Source organism: Malassezia globosa (genome assembly GCF_000181695.2).
Source record: "Malassezia globosa CBS 7966 chromosome Unknown mgl_sf_5.2, whole genome shotgun sequence".
NCBI classification, from domain to species: domain Eukaryota; kingdom Fungi; phylum Basidiomycota; class Malasseziomycetes; order Malasseziales; family Malasseziaceae; genus Malassezia; species Malassezia globosa.
In genome coordinates this window covers 393,271-411,102 of record NW_001849867.1, presented here as the reverse complement: position 1 = coordinate 411,102, position 17,832 = coordinate 393,271, and the positions used below count along the sequence as shown (strand labels likewise).

The following is a 17,832-nucleotide window of genomic DNA, read 5'->3' as shown; positions in this document are numbered from 1 at the left end:
AAAGCCACGAAAGGCATGCGCGCATGGACGCGTATACTTGCGGCGTCTGCGCTGTGGCGAATCGTATGTGTGTGCACACTGCTGGTGTGCACGCATCTGCAGACAGCGTTTGATACATCTGCGGAGCTCGTGCGACTTACTTTGCCGCAGGGTGCATGGGATTCTGCGTGGGACACTTGGGCTGTTCCTTTTGTACGTTGGGATACAGTCTACTTTGTTGCGCTTGCTCATCCGGAGCGTGGGTACGTGTATGAAAACACACTGGCGTTTCAGCCAGGCATTGTGTTTGTGCTACGCCGACTTGGTTCTATACCGGCGTTATGGGGCGATACTCGCTGGAGTGCCACGTGTGCAGTAGTGGGAGGTGCTTTTCTGGCGAACGTGGCCACTATCGTCGCACCGGTGCTGCTGTACATGTTGACTCGTGCCCAAACGCATTCACGCGCCCTCGCTGAGCGAGCGGCTCTTCTGGCTGTTTTTGCGCCAGCTTCAGCTACGGCACTTACTGCTCCAACGCCTGAGCCATTTTATTCTGTTCTCGTGCTCAGCGGTCTTTGCGTGCTGCAACGCCCCTGTCCTTTGCCTCGGTGGTGTGCAGCTCTTTTCTTCTGTCTCGCAACGTGCTTTCGAGCGAATGGGATCCTGTTAGGTGCATTCCTCGTATGGCACGCGATTCACCGCCCTTGGATCGAACAGCGTCAGCGTACATGCATCACTGTCTGTGCAGATGTCGTGAGTGCGGCGGCAGGCATGATTTTCATCTCGATCCCTTTCTTCTTGCACCAGCGGTGGGCGTATGAACGACTCTGCCCTGGACGTCCATGGTGTGACATGGAGCCGATCCCGCTCGTCTACAGTTTCGTCCAAGCACATTACTGGGATGTCGGTTTCTTTCGCTACTGGACACTCGCACAAGTGCCCAACTTTGTGCTGGCGTTTCCAGTCCTCACGCTCGGCGCGTACGGCTGCTGGCTGGCCACGCCGTGCGCGCGTCGTGTTGTCGAACAGACGCTGATACCCTGGCGCGGTAGTGGTCTTGCCAGTGATCCAGCCAAGCGCGTTTCCACAACCATCCGATCCCGGCCCGCTTTGCGCTGTGAGCTCGTGTACGTCTATCATACGGCTGTTGTCTTATGTATTCTGCTGTTCGCGAGTCATGTACAAATTGCATTGCGGATGGCGACGCCAGGGGGCATGCCAATGGTATGGTGGGCTGCTGCCATGCTATGTGAGCGAGGCGGTCCTGCATGGACAAAAGGGGTTGTGTTGTACTTGCTATGCTACAGTGGGGTGGCATGTGTGTTGTACGCAGGGTTTTATCCGCCTGCATAACTAGTATCTCCCACGGCCCGCGCCGCGGCTGCGTGAAGGAAGGAGTTCGTATGTATCTTCGTCCAGCTGAGACGAATCCAACACGGTGTGGTCTGTAAAGCCCATGCGCATTTCGCGCTGGATCGCAATGCGCTCGGCAAACACAATACATAGACTTGCATGAACCATCATAAGCACCCACCAATACACGGAGTGCGGCAATGCACCTGCAAAGGAGGTTGTCAGAATAAAGTGAACGAAATGCATCGTGCATACAAAATCCAGCACGTGGGTAGGCTTGCGGACAAGATAGTACAAGACTTGAACGTCAAAGAAGACCGTGAGCATCCATGCGGCACTAATAGCCCAACCACGTCGTGCGTCATGTGTGCGACGATACTCCCACATTTCAAGCTGACGCTCTTGCTGGAGCAGTGTGCCTGATGTATTGGTCGGTCGCGATGCATCTTTCGCGAGCCATCTCGGCGACGGCCATATCGATGATGGCAACGAGGTGGGCGACGAGGCGAACGCCGTTGGTGATCGTAGCGAGCGTGCTGCGGGTATGAGAGGCTCTTCGGCCATGGAAGTCAGCAGAGATTCAGTGGACAGATCGTTGGCAAGAGATGGCGACGAGTCGTTCCATTGGAAGGACGTGGGCGGAAGTACATACGGCTGCAAGCCACCTCGATGGTCCGGCACGTGGAGCCAGACGGCGCCAGCCGTCCAGTTTGATAGCGCTACTTGTTCACTGGGCGTCCAAGCAGGGCCGCTCTCACCGCCTGTCTTGCTCCAACCTTTGTACAGATTCACAAGATGCATCACTGTGTGCCAGTCCCACGTCGGCTTACTTGCGACTTCGCGCCAGTCCATGATCATGCCGACTTGTGCAGGTCCGCCTTCAAATCGAAGTGCTGCCGGTTCTGTAAAGATCGACAGAAACGGCGGCACAAATGCTGCGAGTAGGATGTAGTGAATACACTGCAAAGCTGTCATTTGTGCGAGGATCCGCAACGGATCCCAGCCGTGCAGCGTCATCGGTATACGCAGTAGCACAGACGACCACTTGACCATACTTGGGCGGATGTCTGACGACTACCAATGTGCACTGCCGCTGCCGCGACAGAGTTACGCGCTGCGCTGATCCAAAAGAATCAACGGAAATCCGGATGGAGTGAGTGACAATGTGTCATCAGTGCGTTGGATCGACGACACGTTTGTAAGAGACTGCGAGTGTCTGGGGTGTCGAGGAATTATGCTCCCACGTTGGAACCAAGGCGGCTGGCTGTGAGGCCATCCGTCGTCCATGCTGCCTCCTTATGATCCGATTCGTGCTGGTACAGAATCGTCAGGGCAAAGTGCGCCTCGCCAAGTACTATGTACGAATGGATGAGGCGGAGAAGGCACAAATCCCGGGAGAGGTGTTTCGTGTCATAGCACCGCGTGATCAGCGGTCCCAAAGCAACTTTGTCGAGGTACGCAAGCGCTCAAGGGATGCGGACATTAGTGTCGGCGTGGGAGAGAGACGTGTTTGAATGCACTGGCTGACATGTCCAGTTCCGCAACGACAACAAAATCGTGTATAGGCGCTATGCTGGCTTGTATTTTTGTGCGTGCATCGACACGCACGACAACGAACTGGCTTGTTTAGAGGCCATTCATCTATTTGTCGAAGTTCTGGATGCTTACTTTTCCAACGTGTGCGAGGAAGATCTTGTGTTTCAATTCTACAAAGTGTATGCGGTGCTCGATGAAATCATCATGGCCGGAGAAATCACAGATACGAGTGCGGCCCACATACTGCACCGCTTGGAGCTCTGTACGTGTCTTGGGGGTGTTGCGCGCGGGAGTATTGACGCCAGTGGATCGATTGGGGTAGTGTGAAACAAAAAAAAAGGTGACGAGCATCAGCCGCTCTGAGCAAGGACGGACCATGTTGGCGGACCTCACGAGGTCCCATTATATCGCCACATGTCCTCTAAGCGGTAATGTTCGCGCGCCTTGGCCGTCATGACATGCACCACACACCATCCAGCATCGATCAGACACCAGTCACCGCTCCCACGGGAGGCAACGCTTTTCTGGCGCCGGCGGCCCCCGGCCAGGTCAGCACTTGACACCAAGCCTTCCATTCGCACGGGATGCTCGTAGGAGGGATCCACGACACTCATCTCTGGAGATGTCTGACGAGGCTCTGTATTCACCGGAACTCCGCCCTGACGTAACCCGGCAATTTCATCCGCTTCGTCTTTCGAGGCGTGCGCCGGTTGCTGTCGCCATTGCACCTTTGCGCGCCTGTTTTGTCGCTGGGCGGCCTCTTCACTCGGCTGCCATTTGCTGCGCAGAATCCGTCGCACACTCTCAGGGCTGATGCGGAATCGTCGACTGAGAACGCCGATGTGGAATCGCTCAGGGTCTGCTGCATGCAAGAGACGCAAGCCATGCTGCGCCTCATGCGACAGTTTTGTCATGGGCATCCATCCATCGGGGAACTTGCGCATAAGGGCGAGCTTTTGGATCTCCCACGCTGGCAGATGCTGGCCTGCCTCATGCTCAGCACGAGACATGCCAGAAGGCCGTGCGCCTCGTCCTGAGGCAGAGGCCGACTCCGCGGGACCATCGCTTACAAGCCCATCCTGCTCATGGACAATTTGAGCAGGTCCAAGGATCGCATCCAAGGCAATCGCCTCAGCTGGCACAGGTGCTGGTGGACGCGTGTGCTTGAGATACGTACCGATGTCCGACGCGACCCGGCGCACGGTTCCTACGCCAGCGCCGCGGACTTGCACGACCACGATCCAATCCTGACCTTCATCGCCGACGGTATCGGCTGGATTCATCGGCTTAATCACAGCCAGTGGCGAGCCGCGTACGCGTTCGGACCAATCGTCGATGTCGATGTCGTCCGGTTCTGCTGGCCGTGCCACAAGCGCGCTGAGCGGGCCTGTGACACACATGTCAATGAGTTGGGCAAGCTGTTCGGGAATATCGCTTGTAGCAGGTATATAGGAGGGGAGCCATGCAATGGGTGGCAGGACATCAGCGCTGGGTGCAGGTGGCGGCACCGGCGCATCAATCACTTCTTCTTCCATGAACCACGGTACCGCGGCAGGGATGCGCGGCGACGACGACGCCTGTGATGTGTGCGTGTCGGTTCGTCCATGAGACACGACTGCAGTGCGCGAAGGCCCTATAGAACGCCGTGCTCTAGGAAACGTTGGCACAGCCGTCGTATGAAAGGACAATGTCTTGGCAGCAGCACTGAACGATATGCGCCACGCTCCTGTAAGCGCGCGTGGAAGCAGCATCATCTTGAGTGGGGACACTGCTTTTGGCAGTGGCACTTTTGCTTTCTTGCTCGTCTACCAGCTAGTAGGTCAGCCAGCTGATGGTGCAGGGGCAGGTGCAGCTACCAGTGGCGAACGCGTTGTCATCAAGCATGAAGAGCGCGCGTGAAAAGGGCAAGTTGAGTGTGTCAGGGAGCGTGGATATCACGTGACTCGGGATCCTCCGCCTGGCTGGCTGGGTCGTTTGGGCACAAGTTCCGATAGCGCCTGAGACGAACCACGTCGGCGGCCAACTGATTGCATTCCGTTACGGATTGTTGCCACGATGCGTACGTATACGTTGCACGACACGAAGTGAGGCATGGTGCACCCCACCAACTCACACAAACACCTCTTCTCTATCTTTTTCCTGTGGACATGTGCTGACGTAGGCAGCTCAGAAGGAATTTGAGACAGAGTTTCCATTGATTGATTCGGATCCGCACTTCAGGCGCGTGGTGCGCTACTTCCGTCCTTCGGACTATTATGCTATCGCAGGCACAGCCGTGGCCTTCCCAAGTGCGCTCTGGCTGCTAGAGAGCTCTGATCCAGCGCGCGGCCGCGGAAAGCTTGGTGCGGCTTTGAAGCTATCGACATTCCTTGGATTGTGCGGAGGATTCTTGTATGCGTACCAGCGCTCGACGTGTACGTGACATGGGCTGTGTATGAGCGTGCTTGTACTTACACATGTTTTCTATTTGATTCAATTTAGTCCGTTTCTGGGGTTGGACAGAGAATGCGCGTGAACAGGAACTCGCAAAAGCAGAGGTGGCCTCTGGCGATGTGCCTGGTCAGGGCAAGAGCAGCCTCACAGACGAGCTGCAAGGCGTCGCACACAGGAACAGTGCATTCTCTCAGCTCAACTTGGGTACGTCCGTTTTGTTTCGCGTAGGCGCGTTTTGCTCTGCGCCATGTTGTTTGTACACAGACTGACACTGGGCCTCTTTTCCCTTCTCCTTCTTCTCCCAGGTGTACTGCCATGGTTCAACTTTGTGAACCACAAGTTCCACGGCACAAGCGGCGATACCTCATCGTCGTCATCATAAACGGCAAGAGGTGACTGTATGAGGGAAGGCATCGTGATTATACATAGATGATCTACGGCAGCTCGGCAATGGCCTTGAGAAAGTCCTACACACGGAGTCAGTTTGCCGATGCGTATGACGTGGCTGTGTTGTACATACCTCATTGTCTGGCTCACACTGGTGCCCAAGATCCAGCGCGGCCCGCGCTTCATCATAACGCTGCAATGCAGCAAGGGCCTTGCCCTTCCGGAAGTGGCCTTTGCCCCATGTACCTTTGATTTTCACCACAGCATCTGCATCGCATAGTGCCTCTATATACGCCTCGCACGCATACATGGCAGCACTGCGATTGGCAAGCATGACGGTGAGTTCATCCGCGATGAGTGAGCAAGACTCCCACATCGGCCGACTCGTGATCATCGCAACGCCCAACGTGTAGTGCTTGATTGCTGTCTCATAGTCCTTTTGCCGGAAGGCCGTGTTGCCTTTTTCTTTGGCTTCCTGGATGTTTTCCGTCAGTTGTTTCTGCAGAATGTGTGGTGGCGGTGGAAATGGTGCTTGTGGTGGCAAAAGAGTCAACCAGTTGGCGATGAGATTCAACAGCGACACGTCGTGTGCATTGGTATGTACCTGGTTTGTCTTGGCGTCGACGGAGAATGGGAACATCTCATCGCCGTCAACAGCGAAGAGCAAAGGGTTGCCCTTCTCATCTGTCGCGTCTTCAGCTGGCAGATCAGCCAGTGGATTTTTCTTGTCGCTCATGCTGATCCGGTTGCCCGCCCACGCGCGATGAGCGTGAGAAAAAAGAAGTGTGGTGATGGACCTGGCCTTGATCTATATGTCCGCGAAGGCACAGGGTCAGGCCATCGAACACGCCGGGGCATCGTAGACGATGTCCGCCGCTGGGTCTCGGTCACGTGCCTCACCCTCCATGCGCCTCAGGCATAGGCGGCAGCGATGGTTATTGTGGTAACGGCCTACAAGGGCCATGTAGGTCCTTTGCAGGCAGGCAGGCAGGCAGGGCAAATATAGGTGTGTGTAGAGAGAGGTTCTTAGGGAGGGACGGGGGCTACTGCTAACCAGGTCTGACTCTCGGCTCAAACGGTTGGCGGACTTGCAACGACGTGTGTTACATACGTTGTAGTGCAGGCGAAGTGGTCGGTCATCGTCGTCTCTGCAGCTCACTGACTGTCTGGCACACGTACTCGGAGTTGTAGAACGTATTAGCGCGATGTGGCGGATGATGCGTAGCGCCATGGCGGTGCGTTGTGCGCCGCTGTGTGCCATGCGAGTGGTGTGTGCTGTGCCAATGCGGGCGGTGCATGCGTCTGCTGCGAAATTTGATGCGCCATCGTCTGTGGAAGACATGGCTGCTAGACTATCGGAAAGTAAGCGAGCAGAAAAGACCATGGAGCGCTTCTGGAAAGATGTGTTCCTCGGGTACGAGGCGCCTACGAATGGCGATGACGAACATTTTGTGGTGCAGCTGGATCGGCGAAATCTACGAACGCCTCAAGGCGCGAAGCTTGCGATCCCCGCTGATCGTCCATTACTTGCCTGTCTCATCGCGCAGGAATGGGACGAACAAACCAAGGTCGTAAAGCCCCACTCCCTGCCGCTCACTTCGCTCATGTCGCGTGCCATTGATGCATTGCAGGACGAGCAGGGTCACAAAGATGTGCAGGACTATTTGATGCGTTACTTTGATACTGACGCTGTGTGTTTCCATGACTCTGAGCCGGCGCGACTTGTCAGGCTGCAGGAAGAGCGGTGGACGCCGCTTCTTGATTGGATGCGCCGTTCGTTTGATATCGAAGTGAATGTAGCGAAGGACTCGCTTGTGTGCCAACAGTCTCCAGAGACACGCGAGAAAGTCGCGCGTATCGTTGCTGGCTTGCAGCCACTTGATCTTGCGTCGTTGGAACGCGCCGTGATGACCAGCAAATCCATGATCATTGGCCTTGCGCTGATTCATCGCCATATCGAGGCTGAACAAGCGGCTCTGGCCGCTGAAGTCGAGACAGCCAGCCAGGTCGCTGCCTGGGGTGCTATTGACGATACACACGACGTAGATCATGCCGAGCTACGTCGGCAGCTGGCGAGTGTAGCATGTGCGCAGGTGACGACGGAGCCGGAACTTGTTGAGCGATTCCTTGAAGTGCTCCGTCGCCGCGGCGGCGCCTTCCGATCATAGCCTTGGAAAATACCCATGCAATGCAGCTTGGTCCTGTAGGAGTGGTGAGCGGTCGCATCGATTCCCATGGTGAACGTATACAAGATCAGTGACTAGGACATGAGCCTTGACGGCCGTTCGAAGCGGTCACGATGTCAGCGATGCAGAGAGGGTCGGGGAGAGCGGGAAGGAAGCACGGGTGGCGGGGAAGGGTCATGGCTGGTCCATGGTCCCATGTATACTGCCCAACACTTTCTTGCCACTCCAAGCTGAGGCGCCCTGCTTGCTTGCCGACGTCATTCTTCCTTTCGTACTGTCTACATACTGCTGCAGCGTTGCACACCGTATTCTACAGACTCCACAAGCACGGCCATTCGAAGCCAGCGGCGGCGGCGTGTGTAGCGGCCCATGCCACTCTGCTTGCTGAGCTTGTCCCAAGCATTGTCGCCGTATTGCCAGCCCTCGGCATCCACATCCATACTCACGCCAGGCTCTGTCGCATGTCGCGCGTACCGCTTCACCTCGTCCGGCACTGTCTCGACAGATGTGTCACGCGCGTTGTGTGCAGCCTCCTCGACCTGTGCAACGGCCTCTGTTGTCTGCTCTTTCTGGATGTTATCGGCTGCTGCAGTCGTCTTGTCCGAGAGCTCCTTGCTGACTTTTTGCGCTTCAGACGGCGCTACGCTGGAAGCGGGCTTGTACGAATTCGACGTAATTGTCTGTACGCCAGCGACATGCCACTCCGAGTCGACCCACCGCCACTCAGACTTGCGGCAATCATCCTTTCCGGGGAATCGCGACGATGGCATCATCACACACGTACCAGCGGGCAATGAGAACGACGCGGGCGGCGCCACGGCCTCGTTGTCACTGTCCGACCAGCTGGGCCGTTCGTGCGGCAAGAGCGCCGCTGTCCAGTCCAATCCGATCCACCAGCGTTGGTTTTCGTAAATTTCGAAGACAAACGCCGTTTCGTGACTTGTCTTTGGCGGACCTGCTCGCTCAGGCTTTGGCTGCGGAGTGACTGTCGTCGTGTACAGCGATGCAGCCAAGCTCTCTGAGCCACTAAGTACACGCACAAGCGACATCACATGGCGACGCACAAACGCACTGCGCCATACGGCCATGCGCAGTAGCGTGGCCCAAGGCGAGCACCATGTCAGCACGATCACGCCTGTGATCATCAGTACATGCCGCACGGTTAACGAAGCAATTGGGAAGGGAGGCCACATTTGGATGTTCATGATCGTATGTGTGCTGGAGAGCCACATGCCGAGCTGCACGGCGAATGGTCTCACATGCGTCTGGACAAAGCCTGTCATGGTCTGTGCCAAATGGAAAAGCTTCGGCATATGTGCTTCGAGCACCGTCAGAATACGGGTGCTTGCGAGCTGCCATGTGTCGAGCGCTCGCACGACCAGTGTCGATTCAAGCCATGGGCGCACCACATCAGCATGGAAAACGTACGTAGGCGTCACCCACATACTCGATGGAAGCATGCATAGCAGCCATATAGGCCACGAGACAAGAAGAAATATGACCAGATGCACAGGTCCGTAGCCAGGCACCTTCCATGTGAGCACGTCGTACAACGGCCCCACAAAGCATTCATATAACGCGACGACAAAATCCGTTATGTCGGCCAATTGTGAAATCGCACGGCGTATCTGCTCCGGACTACCACGTTCGTCAGCCGCACGCTTCTGTCCTGTAACACGGGCAAATGAATGTCGAAGCCATGTGTATCCTAGTAGCGCGAGCAAAAGCAGCTGAGGCGCGTACCTAAGCACCTCGTACCCATACATGCACACATGCACATACGTGACCAAGAGGATCCACGACTGCACACGCATCGCATACCCCCCTCTCCATGTGATCAGCAACAGGGCATGATGTGTAACATGAATAGCTGGTGCTAACACACTTAGCAGCTGGATCATGCACGGTGGCAATCGTTCGATAATATCGACGAACGATATTTTGCGCAAATTGGCTGTGCTTGATGTACGCGCACTGACATGACTGCTCTTCTCCGTCATGATGGACGGGCAGTCACGGTCAGATCAATGGCAGAATAGTAGTTCCTCCAGTTCCATTGCCACTCCGCCTAGTTCGATTTTGGCCGCGCCCCTTCCCCCGCTTTTCTCTCCACACCGTTATTTTTTTTGCTATCTTTGTCTATACAAGGTTGTGTGGCCTGACCCCCACACATGAATTGGTGGCCTGAAGACTTGACCACGTGGAAATTTCACCTCTCACCCCACACGGAACTTGCGCATGCATGTGCGCCGGCCGACAGCCGGCCCCCGTCAGTCACAGCGCGCATTCGGCCCACCAAGTCGTCCGTCCATCGGGCGGCGAGATTTCTTGGATCGCCGATCTGAAACGACTCGCCGCCGCCTGAGGCACACCAAGGATTGCAGGCCTGGATCACGTGATATTCGTCCGTCTGTGTGTGTGCGGTTACAAGATGAGCATGCGTTGTCGACTGTGTGCGACACGGTCGATTGTTGAGATCCCTGCGCGTGAACGAAAGCGAGAGAGAGAGAGAGAGAGAGAGAGAGAGAGAGAGAGAGAGAGAGTGTGTGTGTGTGTGTGTGTGTGTTTAAGAGAAAGCAAGTCTGGTTACGTGAGTACGAGTGTAAGTGTGCGTGTCGCGTAACTTGTGCGACATCAGACGTCGAGCTATGCGTGCATCTGAGCACAAATCGCGGGCGTTGTCCGACCCAGCATCATTTCAACATTCATATCTCCATTCGCGTGTACTTGCATCATTCGTTTGTGTGATTCTCGCTGCTGTGCCTGCATGGTGGGCACTCACGACCATCACACGTCTGTCTCTGCCCTCAGAAGAAGTGCGTGCATGGGAAGTGCGCGGTACATGTCCCATTCGTGCTACTTGGGCTGTCATTCTCGAGGATGCCCAACCCGACTTGTCCTTGTGCGAACGAGCTCAAACACAGCTCCAAACTCACACCGATCGACATGATTTATGCTTAGACTGGCATGTATCAGCACCAAACGTATGTGCAGCTGGCGAGCCGCTGGATCATGCTACTCGTACTTTCCCTGTCCCCCTATCTGCCTACGAGAACCAGGGAACCGCTGGAATTGTTGAATACCTTTCGTCTTTGTTTGGCGGGTCCTCTTATCAGGCTCGTGCCGATGCCATCAATACCTCGGCTATCGCCTCGGCTTCCCAACATGATGATCCACGCGTCGTGCAATATGCACCACATATTCGTATCGTATTTTCTTTGCTTCAGGAGGATGCGAGTCTTGGTAATGGTTTCGACGGTTGGGACCTCACGCATGCCTTGCAAGATATCAAGGCGCATAAAGCGCTTGCGCCTCTCGCCCAAACATTGGAGGCCTTGGAGCGTGTGTATAGCGTTCAACTCGAGAGCCAAGTGCAGTGGTATGCACCACTCGAGTCGACGCCTCAACCAGTGCATCACCCGGAACGTATGAATGAGACATACTATGCAGTGTCCATGCAGGATGTGAGCGTATTTGTCAATTCCGTTCATTGGGCACTTGATTCTTACGGCACAGCCGATCTCTCCCCTGCTACAGAGATCCGCACCTTGCAAATGGTGCTCTTCGTCCCTAGTGTGCAGCATTCGCCTTTGTACATTGAGGGTCCAGACGTCGGTACAGTCGCGGAGCCAGCGTGGCTCGTTCCTCAGTGGGGTGGTGTAGTTGTATGGAATCCCACCCAGCGTGTTGAGGGGCCTCCTTCCACGGTCCTTTCTCTCGAGACACTCCAAAAACCCATGTCCCGCTTTACCGGCCAAATTCGCACGCTCCTAGGCCTCCATGTCGAGCCCCTTGCTATGACAGAGCCTGAGCAGCAGCATGCTCTTTTGCAGGCCGCTGAGGGTCTCGAGTGGCGTAGAACACTCGAGATGACCCGCAGTGCTGTCGAGACATTGGCCAGCATCGTTCGCCTTGTGAACAAAATGCCTAGTCTCGGTGTGAACGCCAAAGTTCGGGACGAGTTTCTCGCATCACTTCATGAACTCGCATTTTGTGACTCTTCCAGGCTTGATACACTCGCGCGTGCAACCAGCGCTCATACACATGCATCGCGTGCATTTTACGACCCTTCTATGCTAGTGACGCTCTATTTCCCTAACGAACACAAGTTCGCTGTCTATACCCCGCTATTTGGACCCATGGTTCTCCCGCTGATCCTTGCGGTCATTCGTGAGTGGAAAGTTCGCAAGCGGCAACGAGCCGTGAAGCATCGCTCTTTATCATCAACGTAGTAGTTGTATATGTTTAGGGTCACTAGAATGTGAAGGAAATGTGGGCTTCTGTCCAGTTTGTGTTAATGTCTTCTTGTCGTTCCTTCTGTTTTAACCCGACCCCTCCCACATTCCCCAGTATTATTTTCGGATTACGTAGTGCATTCGACAAGGGTCGCGCGTCTCGTGTGGATCGTGTACTCGAGTGTCATGTCGCGCCGGCGAGAAGCCAGGGACCTGGAGCGTGTACTCGCCCTGTCTATGCGAGAGAATGAATCGCGAAACGCTGTAGTCGAAGTACCCAATCAGTCAGTCTCACCTACAAGCATAGCTGCGGGACCTGTTCAAGAAACAACAGGTGGCTTCTCACCTGTTCCTGAGCACCATGCTCGGGGAAACGAGACCATGCTGCTGAATCATGTTGTTCATACCGACCCTTCTCAAGAGAGTGAAAGTGCGAGCAACAAAGTCGGCAATGACAACCAGACGGAAGAAGAATACATTCAGCGTGACCAACGTGAGGCTGACGACGCAGTGAAGCATGTCATCGAAGAGAGCCGAGACACCCATGATGTGCGTGCTAGTCATCCAATAGACCGTACTACTCGCTCTCAAGCGAGACCAGCAAAGAAAGGGCCAAATGATGCAGATGCAACGAAAGTCGATCATACTATGAACGAAAGTGCCACTAGCATGCAAAGTACTCAGAACGATATCGCAGATCAAAGGGTGTCCACCGACAATGTAGGTCGTGACAACCCATCCAATGTGCGTAAAATAGAGCGGAAGCGCGCACAGTACTCTGATTCGGCCGCAAGTGCACCTCCCCCGACACAGTCAAGCTATTCAAGAACAGAGCAAGAGGCACGGAAGCGGTTCTTTGGAAAGCGTACGTTTCGTTGTCGTGGCTGACCATTGGTGCTTACGCAGCAATCTCCAAGCTCCTTTCCCGTCCAGATACATCTAGCCGCATGCCAGGGCTTGCTCGGCATGTGCGTTTGCCTTCATTGCATCCTCACCGGCGCCCACCACCGCCGAAAAAGCCGCGTCTTCCCACCAAAGAAGCTCCGCGCGCAGAGCGCGGCTCAGAAGATGATGAAGATGAGGACGAAGCCCAGAATGCGCCAGACATTGATTACGAAAATGAGGGCTTTTTGTAACATAGGTTCTTTCTAGTGTACTGTACAAAAGAATAAGCCATAGGGTATCACAGCAAGCGGGTCTAGAATCCATGCGGATGTGCTGCATAGGCGGAGAAGTCAACACGCTGGAATGGTTCCGAATTGTCATCGTCCATTGTGAGGTCTTGCGTCTTGGCAACTGGCATTGACTTGATGGGCCTAAACATGCCCTGACGCGAGGGAAGCGGTCGAACAGGCCGACTGCTCACCTGGGTGTATGTTGTTGGTTGTGCCTGTGCTGGAGGCGGCGAAGGCGGTGCCATGGGAAACGAGGAGCAAGATAATCCCATGTTCCTGTCAATAGCACCTGCACCATCGTCATCGTCAAATGCGCCAGCGAGAATAGCATCCGAGTCGTCCTCACTTATGCCCCTTTTCATGGATAGTGTTCCCGACTCTACCGTGTCAGATACTAGAGATGATGGCGAAGTGTGCGATTCCGTAACACTTCGCTCCATTGCTTGCGAAGACGCTGCAGGCATAGTCGTATTAGAAGGCGTGCCTCGCAACGCACCGTACGGCACAGAGGCCGTCCGTCCCCATTGCGGGTAGGTTTGTTGAACATGTTGCCAAGTGCTTTGTGCGTTGGAGAATGTGGGCCCATCAGACGATGCCATCGCACTAAGTGGCCCGCCAAACATGTAACCGCGGTTTACGTCTGTCGATGTGTCAGTCACTTATGGGGGGATCGGCTATTCTTTACACTTACTGGATCGGATCCGCCAGCTCATGCTTTGCAAGCGGTTCCGAACATCATCAGGAATGCTGTCGTATTGAGACGATACACGCGAAAGCCCGTGGCCATCGCTTTCACTCCGCCACACGTCCTGAGCACTCACCGCTCGCTTGTTCATCTCGGCAGCAACAGCAGCTGGTGAGTATCACCAAAATGTGGATGATTCGTTGCACACAATCATGTCACTTTCTCGCCGTCCTACTGTGCCGACCCTCGTGCGTGTGCGTTCACACACGCCACGTGGCGACTCACCTTTGTGCGCACGGTCGTGAGTGGGCTGTGGACCCGGGGCACAACGGCCTGTACGAGTAGCCACGGCGCCCAACCATAAGCCATTTCTGCACTGTGGAAAGTGTCCTATCCTTTCCTGTGTCACATCGTGACCTTATTGTGCTTTTTATTACACAGCTTTCTAAAAGCTAAGGAAGGACTTACGCAACCCTTGACACAGTATGAAGCATGGTCAAAGATACGCATGCCTTTAAACGCCTTTGTCCCATTGAATATAGCAATTGTTTCTGCGACGACGTGCGAATGGAAATTACGCACAAACACATACACACATGTTTATCTAAAAAAAAAAGCATATACTATAAGCTACGCTTTCTTTAAAACTCAAAGTCATAGGCAAGCAGGTCTGTGGTTGTCAGCGCAAACACTTCCCTGCTCATACGTACCGTCAACGTTCGGCAAAAGATTCATCTTTGTGAATCTATTGTTTATAAGTCACTCCAATTCATATACGTACTCTTTGTGATCGTTGTCCTCTTTGTACCTTTCTAGGCTCTCTCGCGTCTCAAACACCGAGTACAGGCCATAGTTGAAGCCGTGCGACCGTGTGTCCCAAATCGGTGGTCCTAGCTGGAGCTCCTTGGCATGTTCCTTTACAATCGGGAGATCGCGGATGGTCTCTGCGCGAGCTTTGAACTCTTCATAACCGTTCTTTAACACTTGCGCCTTGACCTTGAAAAGCACGATATGAACACACGTCATGGTGGAGATGTGAATCCGAACAACAAAGGTTTGGGAGAGACTGCACAAAAGGCGGCGTCGTTCTTGCCCGGGCCTTGTCGCTACAATGCAGAATACACGCCTCCACTACTGCCACAACATATTCCGTATATACATCTGCAAATCGCTGTTACTCGTCTCCTGTCTGCCTAGGCGGTGGGGATTCTCGCCTCGGCTAGACGATCATGCGCCTCAATCCACAAGTCCAGTTGCCCCCAGATACCTGCAATAATCGCGATGATCATCCATGCTCCCGACTCGCATTCCAAAAAGTCGGCATCGTTCGTTGACGTGGGTGCAACCTGTTCTCGCGTACGTACGATGCATTTTATGCATGCTCGTGCGAGAACTCGTAGTGTTGAAATATCATCGCTGTCTAAGCGCTGATCCAGGCATGCTAGCAAACTAAAGAGCCATTGCGCATGCACAGGGTGGATTGCCGCCGGTGATCCATGAGCATATGCGAACTGTGCATGCTGCATCCACTTGCGGAATAGTTTCGTCAAAGCAATTGTATCATTCGTGTCCAGCTGCATTAGCACTTGTAATGAAGGTCTGCGGAAATCGTAGTCATAAGCGTTGAGCACATCCTTCGGCTCCGCGACATCGAGCATGTCACTGACCTCACTCTCCGAGTCTGAGCATGCACCATGCAAGTCTTTCTCTCGACATACGTCAGCCATAGTTTGGCGCTCTTGCTCACTAGGCGGTGTGCGCCCATGCACGAATGTGTACCAACGAGCTTCATCTTGCACGCTCGGCACTGTAACACGTTTCCGACCCGCGGGACGTGGAGCAGATGTACTCTGGCAAAAAAAAAAAAAAAGAAATACAAGTGTCAGCGGTCAAAGATATGGGCTGATGAAAACATTGCAACAAACGTATACGTACATATTGAAGCCGGCGAAATCGTGCAAGAAAAACTGTGCACCAGGCATGTGTGGGCATGCGGACGTTGGCCGTTTCCGGCAGATCGACACGCTCGTGCCGTTCCATAGCATATTTCGGACCATTCATAGGAGTGTGTGCCAAAATCGGAGGATGAAGACTGGCTTCGTGACTGCCTGACTTAGCTTCGATTCGAACGACAGAGCGCCATGGTTTTGTAGACGTACCGCACCATGGCCAAGTATTCTTCGCCGTCACGCGCGACCCCATCGGCAGGCAAATCACCCACGGGTAAGATAGGCTGTCCAAATTCTGGCGCCTGCGCACTCATACTATTGGAACGTCTTCGTCCTGACTCCCTGTGCCGCACGCTCGTTCAGGCGGCCTCAAGGCGAAGTACTACTACGAATTCATGATGGCAGGAGAACCTTGTAGACTACTCGGCCGATTACCTTGTGCCTCGCGGACCTGCACCATCATGTCGACATTTTTTCTTTTTGCTCTCTTCGATCGCGTCAATCCTCCACACACGGACACAGACACAGACATACACACGCAACTGTTCGCCTGCTTTGTCGAGTGTGTTGTCATGGGTAAGCGAAGCAAGGAGGAGCAGCGACGGCGTGCAGAACCAGTAGAGCCGGAACTTCCTCTTGGGAAATACTTGGCGTCCACAGAGAAGCGTGTTCGTGATCGAGCGATCCGCTCGCTCGCTGCTTTTCTGCTTAAGAGTGCAGAGGAAAATGGCCTTTCGATGTCGTCGACGGAGCTGTCGAAACTGTGGAAAGGAATCTTTTATTGTACGTATGAAAATAACTCATGAAAAGGCTTTTGGATGAGTGATAAGCCGCTTGTACAGCAGCAGCTCGCCCAGGAACTCAGCGAGCTTGTATGGATGGTCGCTGGCATCGATACCACTCCGCAGGCTCAGCAAGATGAACGAGCCGACAAGACAAAAGTCGGGGATCACGGGAAAAGACCCAAACTCGATAAACATGCTCGCACAATTCGGGCCCTTACCGCACTTGATTTTTACGAGGGTTTCTGGCACACGATGCAATCTGAGTGGCATGGTGTCGACAAGTTCCGGTACGTGGCAATGCACACAAGACTGACATAGTCAGCATCGATAAATATTATATGCTGATGCGTCGCTTTTTGTACTCTGGGCTTCATTTACTGCATCTTCACGCGTTCGACAAGGTCTTGCTCGATCGGTATATTCAAATCATGCGCGGTTCACATGGGCCCTTGGCCTCCAACAACGTCAGTGTTCCCGACAGTATCACGTATCATGTGTGTGATACATATCTTGACGAGCTGCAACATACTTTCTTGTCGCCTGTGGACTCCGAGACTAAGCCTGTGATTCCTACGCTTGATTTGCTAGCGCCTTTTATGGACTTGGCTGCGACGAGCACGTCCAAGCAAATGTACGACCGTGTTATGAGTCGAGTGCTTTTGCCCTTCCTGGAAACATGTGAGAAATACGCAAGGCCATCGCGTCCGGCGAAGAAACGACGTCATGAAGATGACGAAGTAGATGGCCTGGAGTCCCTTCTTTTGCACTCGTGCGTGGATGGGTCCGGCAAAACGGCTGATGCTCAGGTCCTTAGACATGCGTCATGGCAGAGGCTTATCGCCGCTGCAAGCGCCCCTAATACTTATGCCCCTAGTCGCCGAAAACTCTATGCTCTATGGAAGGAGGCCAATGAAACAGACGAGGACGGGGATGATGAGGGCGAGAGTGACGAAGCTGAGTAAGACATGGCATCAAGTATTGTTCGCCAGTTGACCTGCAACGTATTGAGCGCCTTTCGCCCTTATCTTCCGTTTGACCTGCTTGCTCATTTCCTCATGCCTGGATGTATCACGATTTGGCGGTATGAATACGATCGGGTTGTCGATGCAACTGGCTCACGAGCGGTAGG

At 54.2% G+C, this 17,832-nt stretch overlaps 12 protein-coding genes across 12 annotated transcripts; 6 read left to right on the top strand and 6 right to left on the bottom strand.

Moving 5' to 3' along the window:
* Positions 1–15: 15 nt before the first annotated feature.
* Positions 16–1,332, top strand: MGL_2402 (uncharacterized protein; the record flags this gene model as incomplete). The annotated part of the gene is made up of 1 exon (XM_001730554.1): positions 16–1,332. One exon carries the CDS (start codon positions 16–18, stop codon positions 1,330–1,332), a length of 1,317 nt encoding a protein of 438 aa, XP_001730606.1.
* MGL_2401 (uncharacterized protein) lies at positions 1,333–2,349 on the bottom strand (the record flags this gene model as incomplete). The annotated part of the gene is made up of 1 exon (XM_001730553.1): positions 1,333–2,349. The coding sequence occupies one exon, from the start codon at positions 2,347–2,349 to the stop codon at positions 1,333–1,335; it is 1,017 nt and encodes a 338-aa protein (XP_001730605.1).
* Positions 2,350–2,696: 347 nt separating this feature from the next.
* Positions 2,697–3,195, top strand: MGL_2400 (uncharacterized protein; the record flags this gene model as incomplete). Its single annotated transcript, XM_001730552.1, has 2 exons — positions 2,697–2,786; positions 2,869–3,195. The coding sequence occupies 2 exons, from the start codon at positions 2,697–2,699 to the stop codon at positions 3,193–3,195; spliced, it is 417 nt and encodes a 138-aa protein (XP_001730604.1).
* A 62-nt stretch (positions 3,196–3,257) lies between these two features.
* Positions 3,258–4,622, bottom strand: MGL_2399 (uncharacterized protein; the record flags this gene model as incomplete). Its single annotated transcript, XM_001730551.1, has 1 exon — positions 3,258–4,622. The coding sequence occupies one exon, from the start codon at positions 4,620–4,622 to the stop codon at positions 3,258–3,260; it is 1,365 nt and encodes a 454-aa protein (XP_001730603.1).
* A 301-nt stretch (positions 4,623–4,923) lies between these two features.
* On the top strand, positions 4,924–5,570 carry MGL_2398 (uncharacterized protein; the record flags this gene model as incomplete). The annotated part of the gene is made up of 3 exons (XM_001730550.1): positions 4,924–4,927; positions 5,034–5,282; positions 5,350–5,570. The coding sequence occupies 3 exons, from the start codon at positions 4,924–4,926 to the stop codon at positions 5,568–5,570; spliced, it is 474 nt and encodes a 157-aa protein (XP_001730602.1).
* A 165-nt stretch (positions 5,571–5,735) lies between these two features.
* Positions 5,736–6,424, bottom strand: MGL_2397 (uncharacterized protein; the record flags this gene model as incomplete). The annotated part of the gene is made up of 2 exons (XM_001730549.1): positions 5,736–5,768; positions 5,822–6,424. The coding sequence occupies 2 exons, from the start codon at positions 6,422–6,424 to the stop codon at positions 5,736–5,738; spliced, it is 636 nt and encodes a 211-aa protein (XP_001730601.1).
* Positions 6,425–6,902: 478 nt separating this feature from the next.
* Positions 6,903–7,856, top strand: MGL_2396 (uncharacterized protein; the record flags this gene model as incomplete). Its single annotated transcript, XM_001730548.1, has 1 exon — positions 6,903–7,856. The coding sequence occupies one exon, from the start codon at positions 6,903–6,905 to the stop codon at positions 7,854–7,856; it is 954 nt and encodes a 317-aa protein (XP_001730600.1).
* Positions 7,857–8,152: 296 nt separating this feature from the next.
* Positions 8,153–9,157, bottom strand: MGL_2395 (uncharacterized protein; the record flags this gene model as incomplete). The annotated part of the gene is made up of 1 exon (XM_001730547.1): positions 8,153–9,157. One exon carries the CDS (start codon positions 9,155–9,157, stop codon positions 8,153–8,155), a length of 1,005 nt encoding a protein of 334 aa, XP_001730599.1.
* Positions 9,158–10,522: 1,365 nt separating this feature from the next.
* Positions 10,523–12,106, top strand: MGL_2394 (uncharacterized protein; the record flags this gene model as incomplete). Its single annotated transcript, XM_001730546.1, has 1 exon — positions 10,523–12,106. The coding sequence occupies one exon, from the start codon at positions 10,523–10,525 to the stop codon at positions 12,104–12,106; it is 1,584 nt and encodes a 527-aa protein (XP_001730598.1).
* Positions 12,107–13,307: 1,201 nt separating this feature from the next.
* MGL_2393 (uncharacterized protein) lies at positions 13,308–13,907 on the bottom strand (the record flags this gene model as incomplete). Its single annotated transcript, XM_001730545.1, has 1 exon — positions 13,308–13,907. One exon carries the CDS (start codon positions 13,905–13,907, stop codon positions 13,308–13,310), a length of 600 nt encoding a protein of 199 aa, XP_001730597.1.
* An 821-nt stretch (positions 13,908–14,728) lies between these two features.
* Positions 14,729–14,995, bottom strand: MGL_2392 (uncharacterized protein; the record flags this gene model as incomplete). Its single annotated transcript, XM_001730544.1, has 1 exon — positions 14,729–14,995. One exon carries the CDS (start codon positions 14,993–14,995, stop codon positions 14,729–14,731), a length of 267 nt encoding a protein of 88 aa, XP_001730596.1.
* Positions 14,996–16,379: 1,384 nt separating this feature from the next.
* Positions 16,380–17,665, top strand: MGL_2391 (uncharacterized protein; the record flags this gene model as incomplete). The annotated part of the gene is made up of 3 exons (XM_001730543.1): positions 16,380–16,701; positions 16,729–16,990; positions 17,026–17,665. The coding sequence occupies 3 exons, from the start codon at positions 16,380–16,382 to the stop codon at positions 17,663–17,665; spliced, it is 1,224 nt and encodes a 407-aa protein (XP_001730595.1).
* Positions 17,666–17,832: the final 167 nt, after the last annotated feature.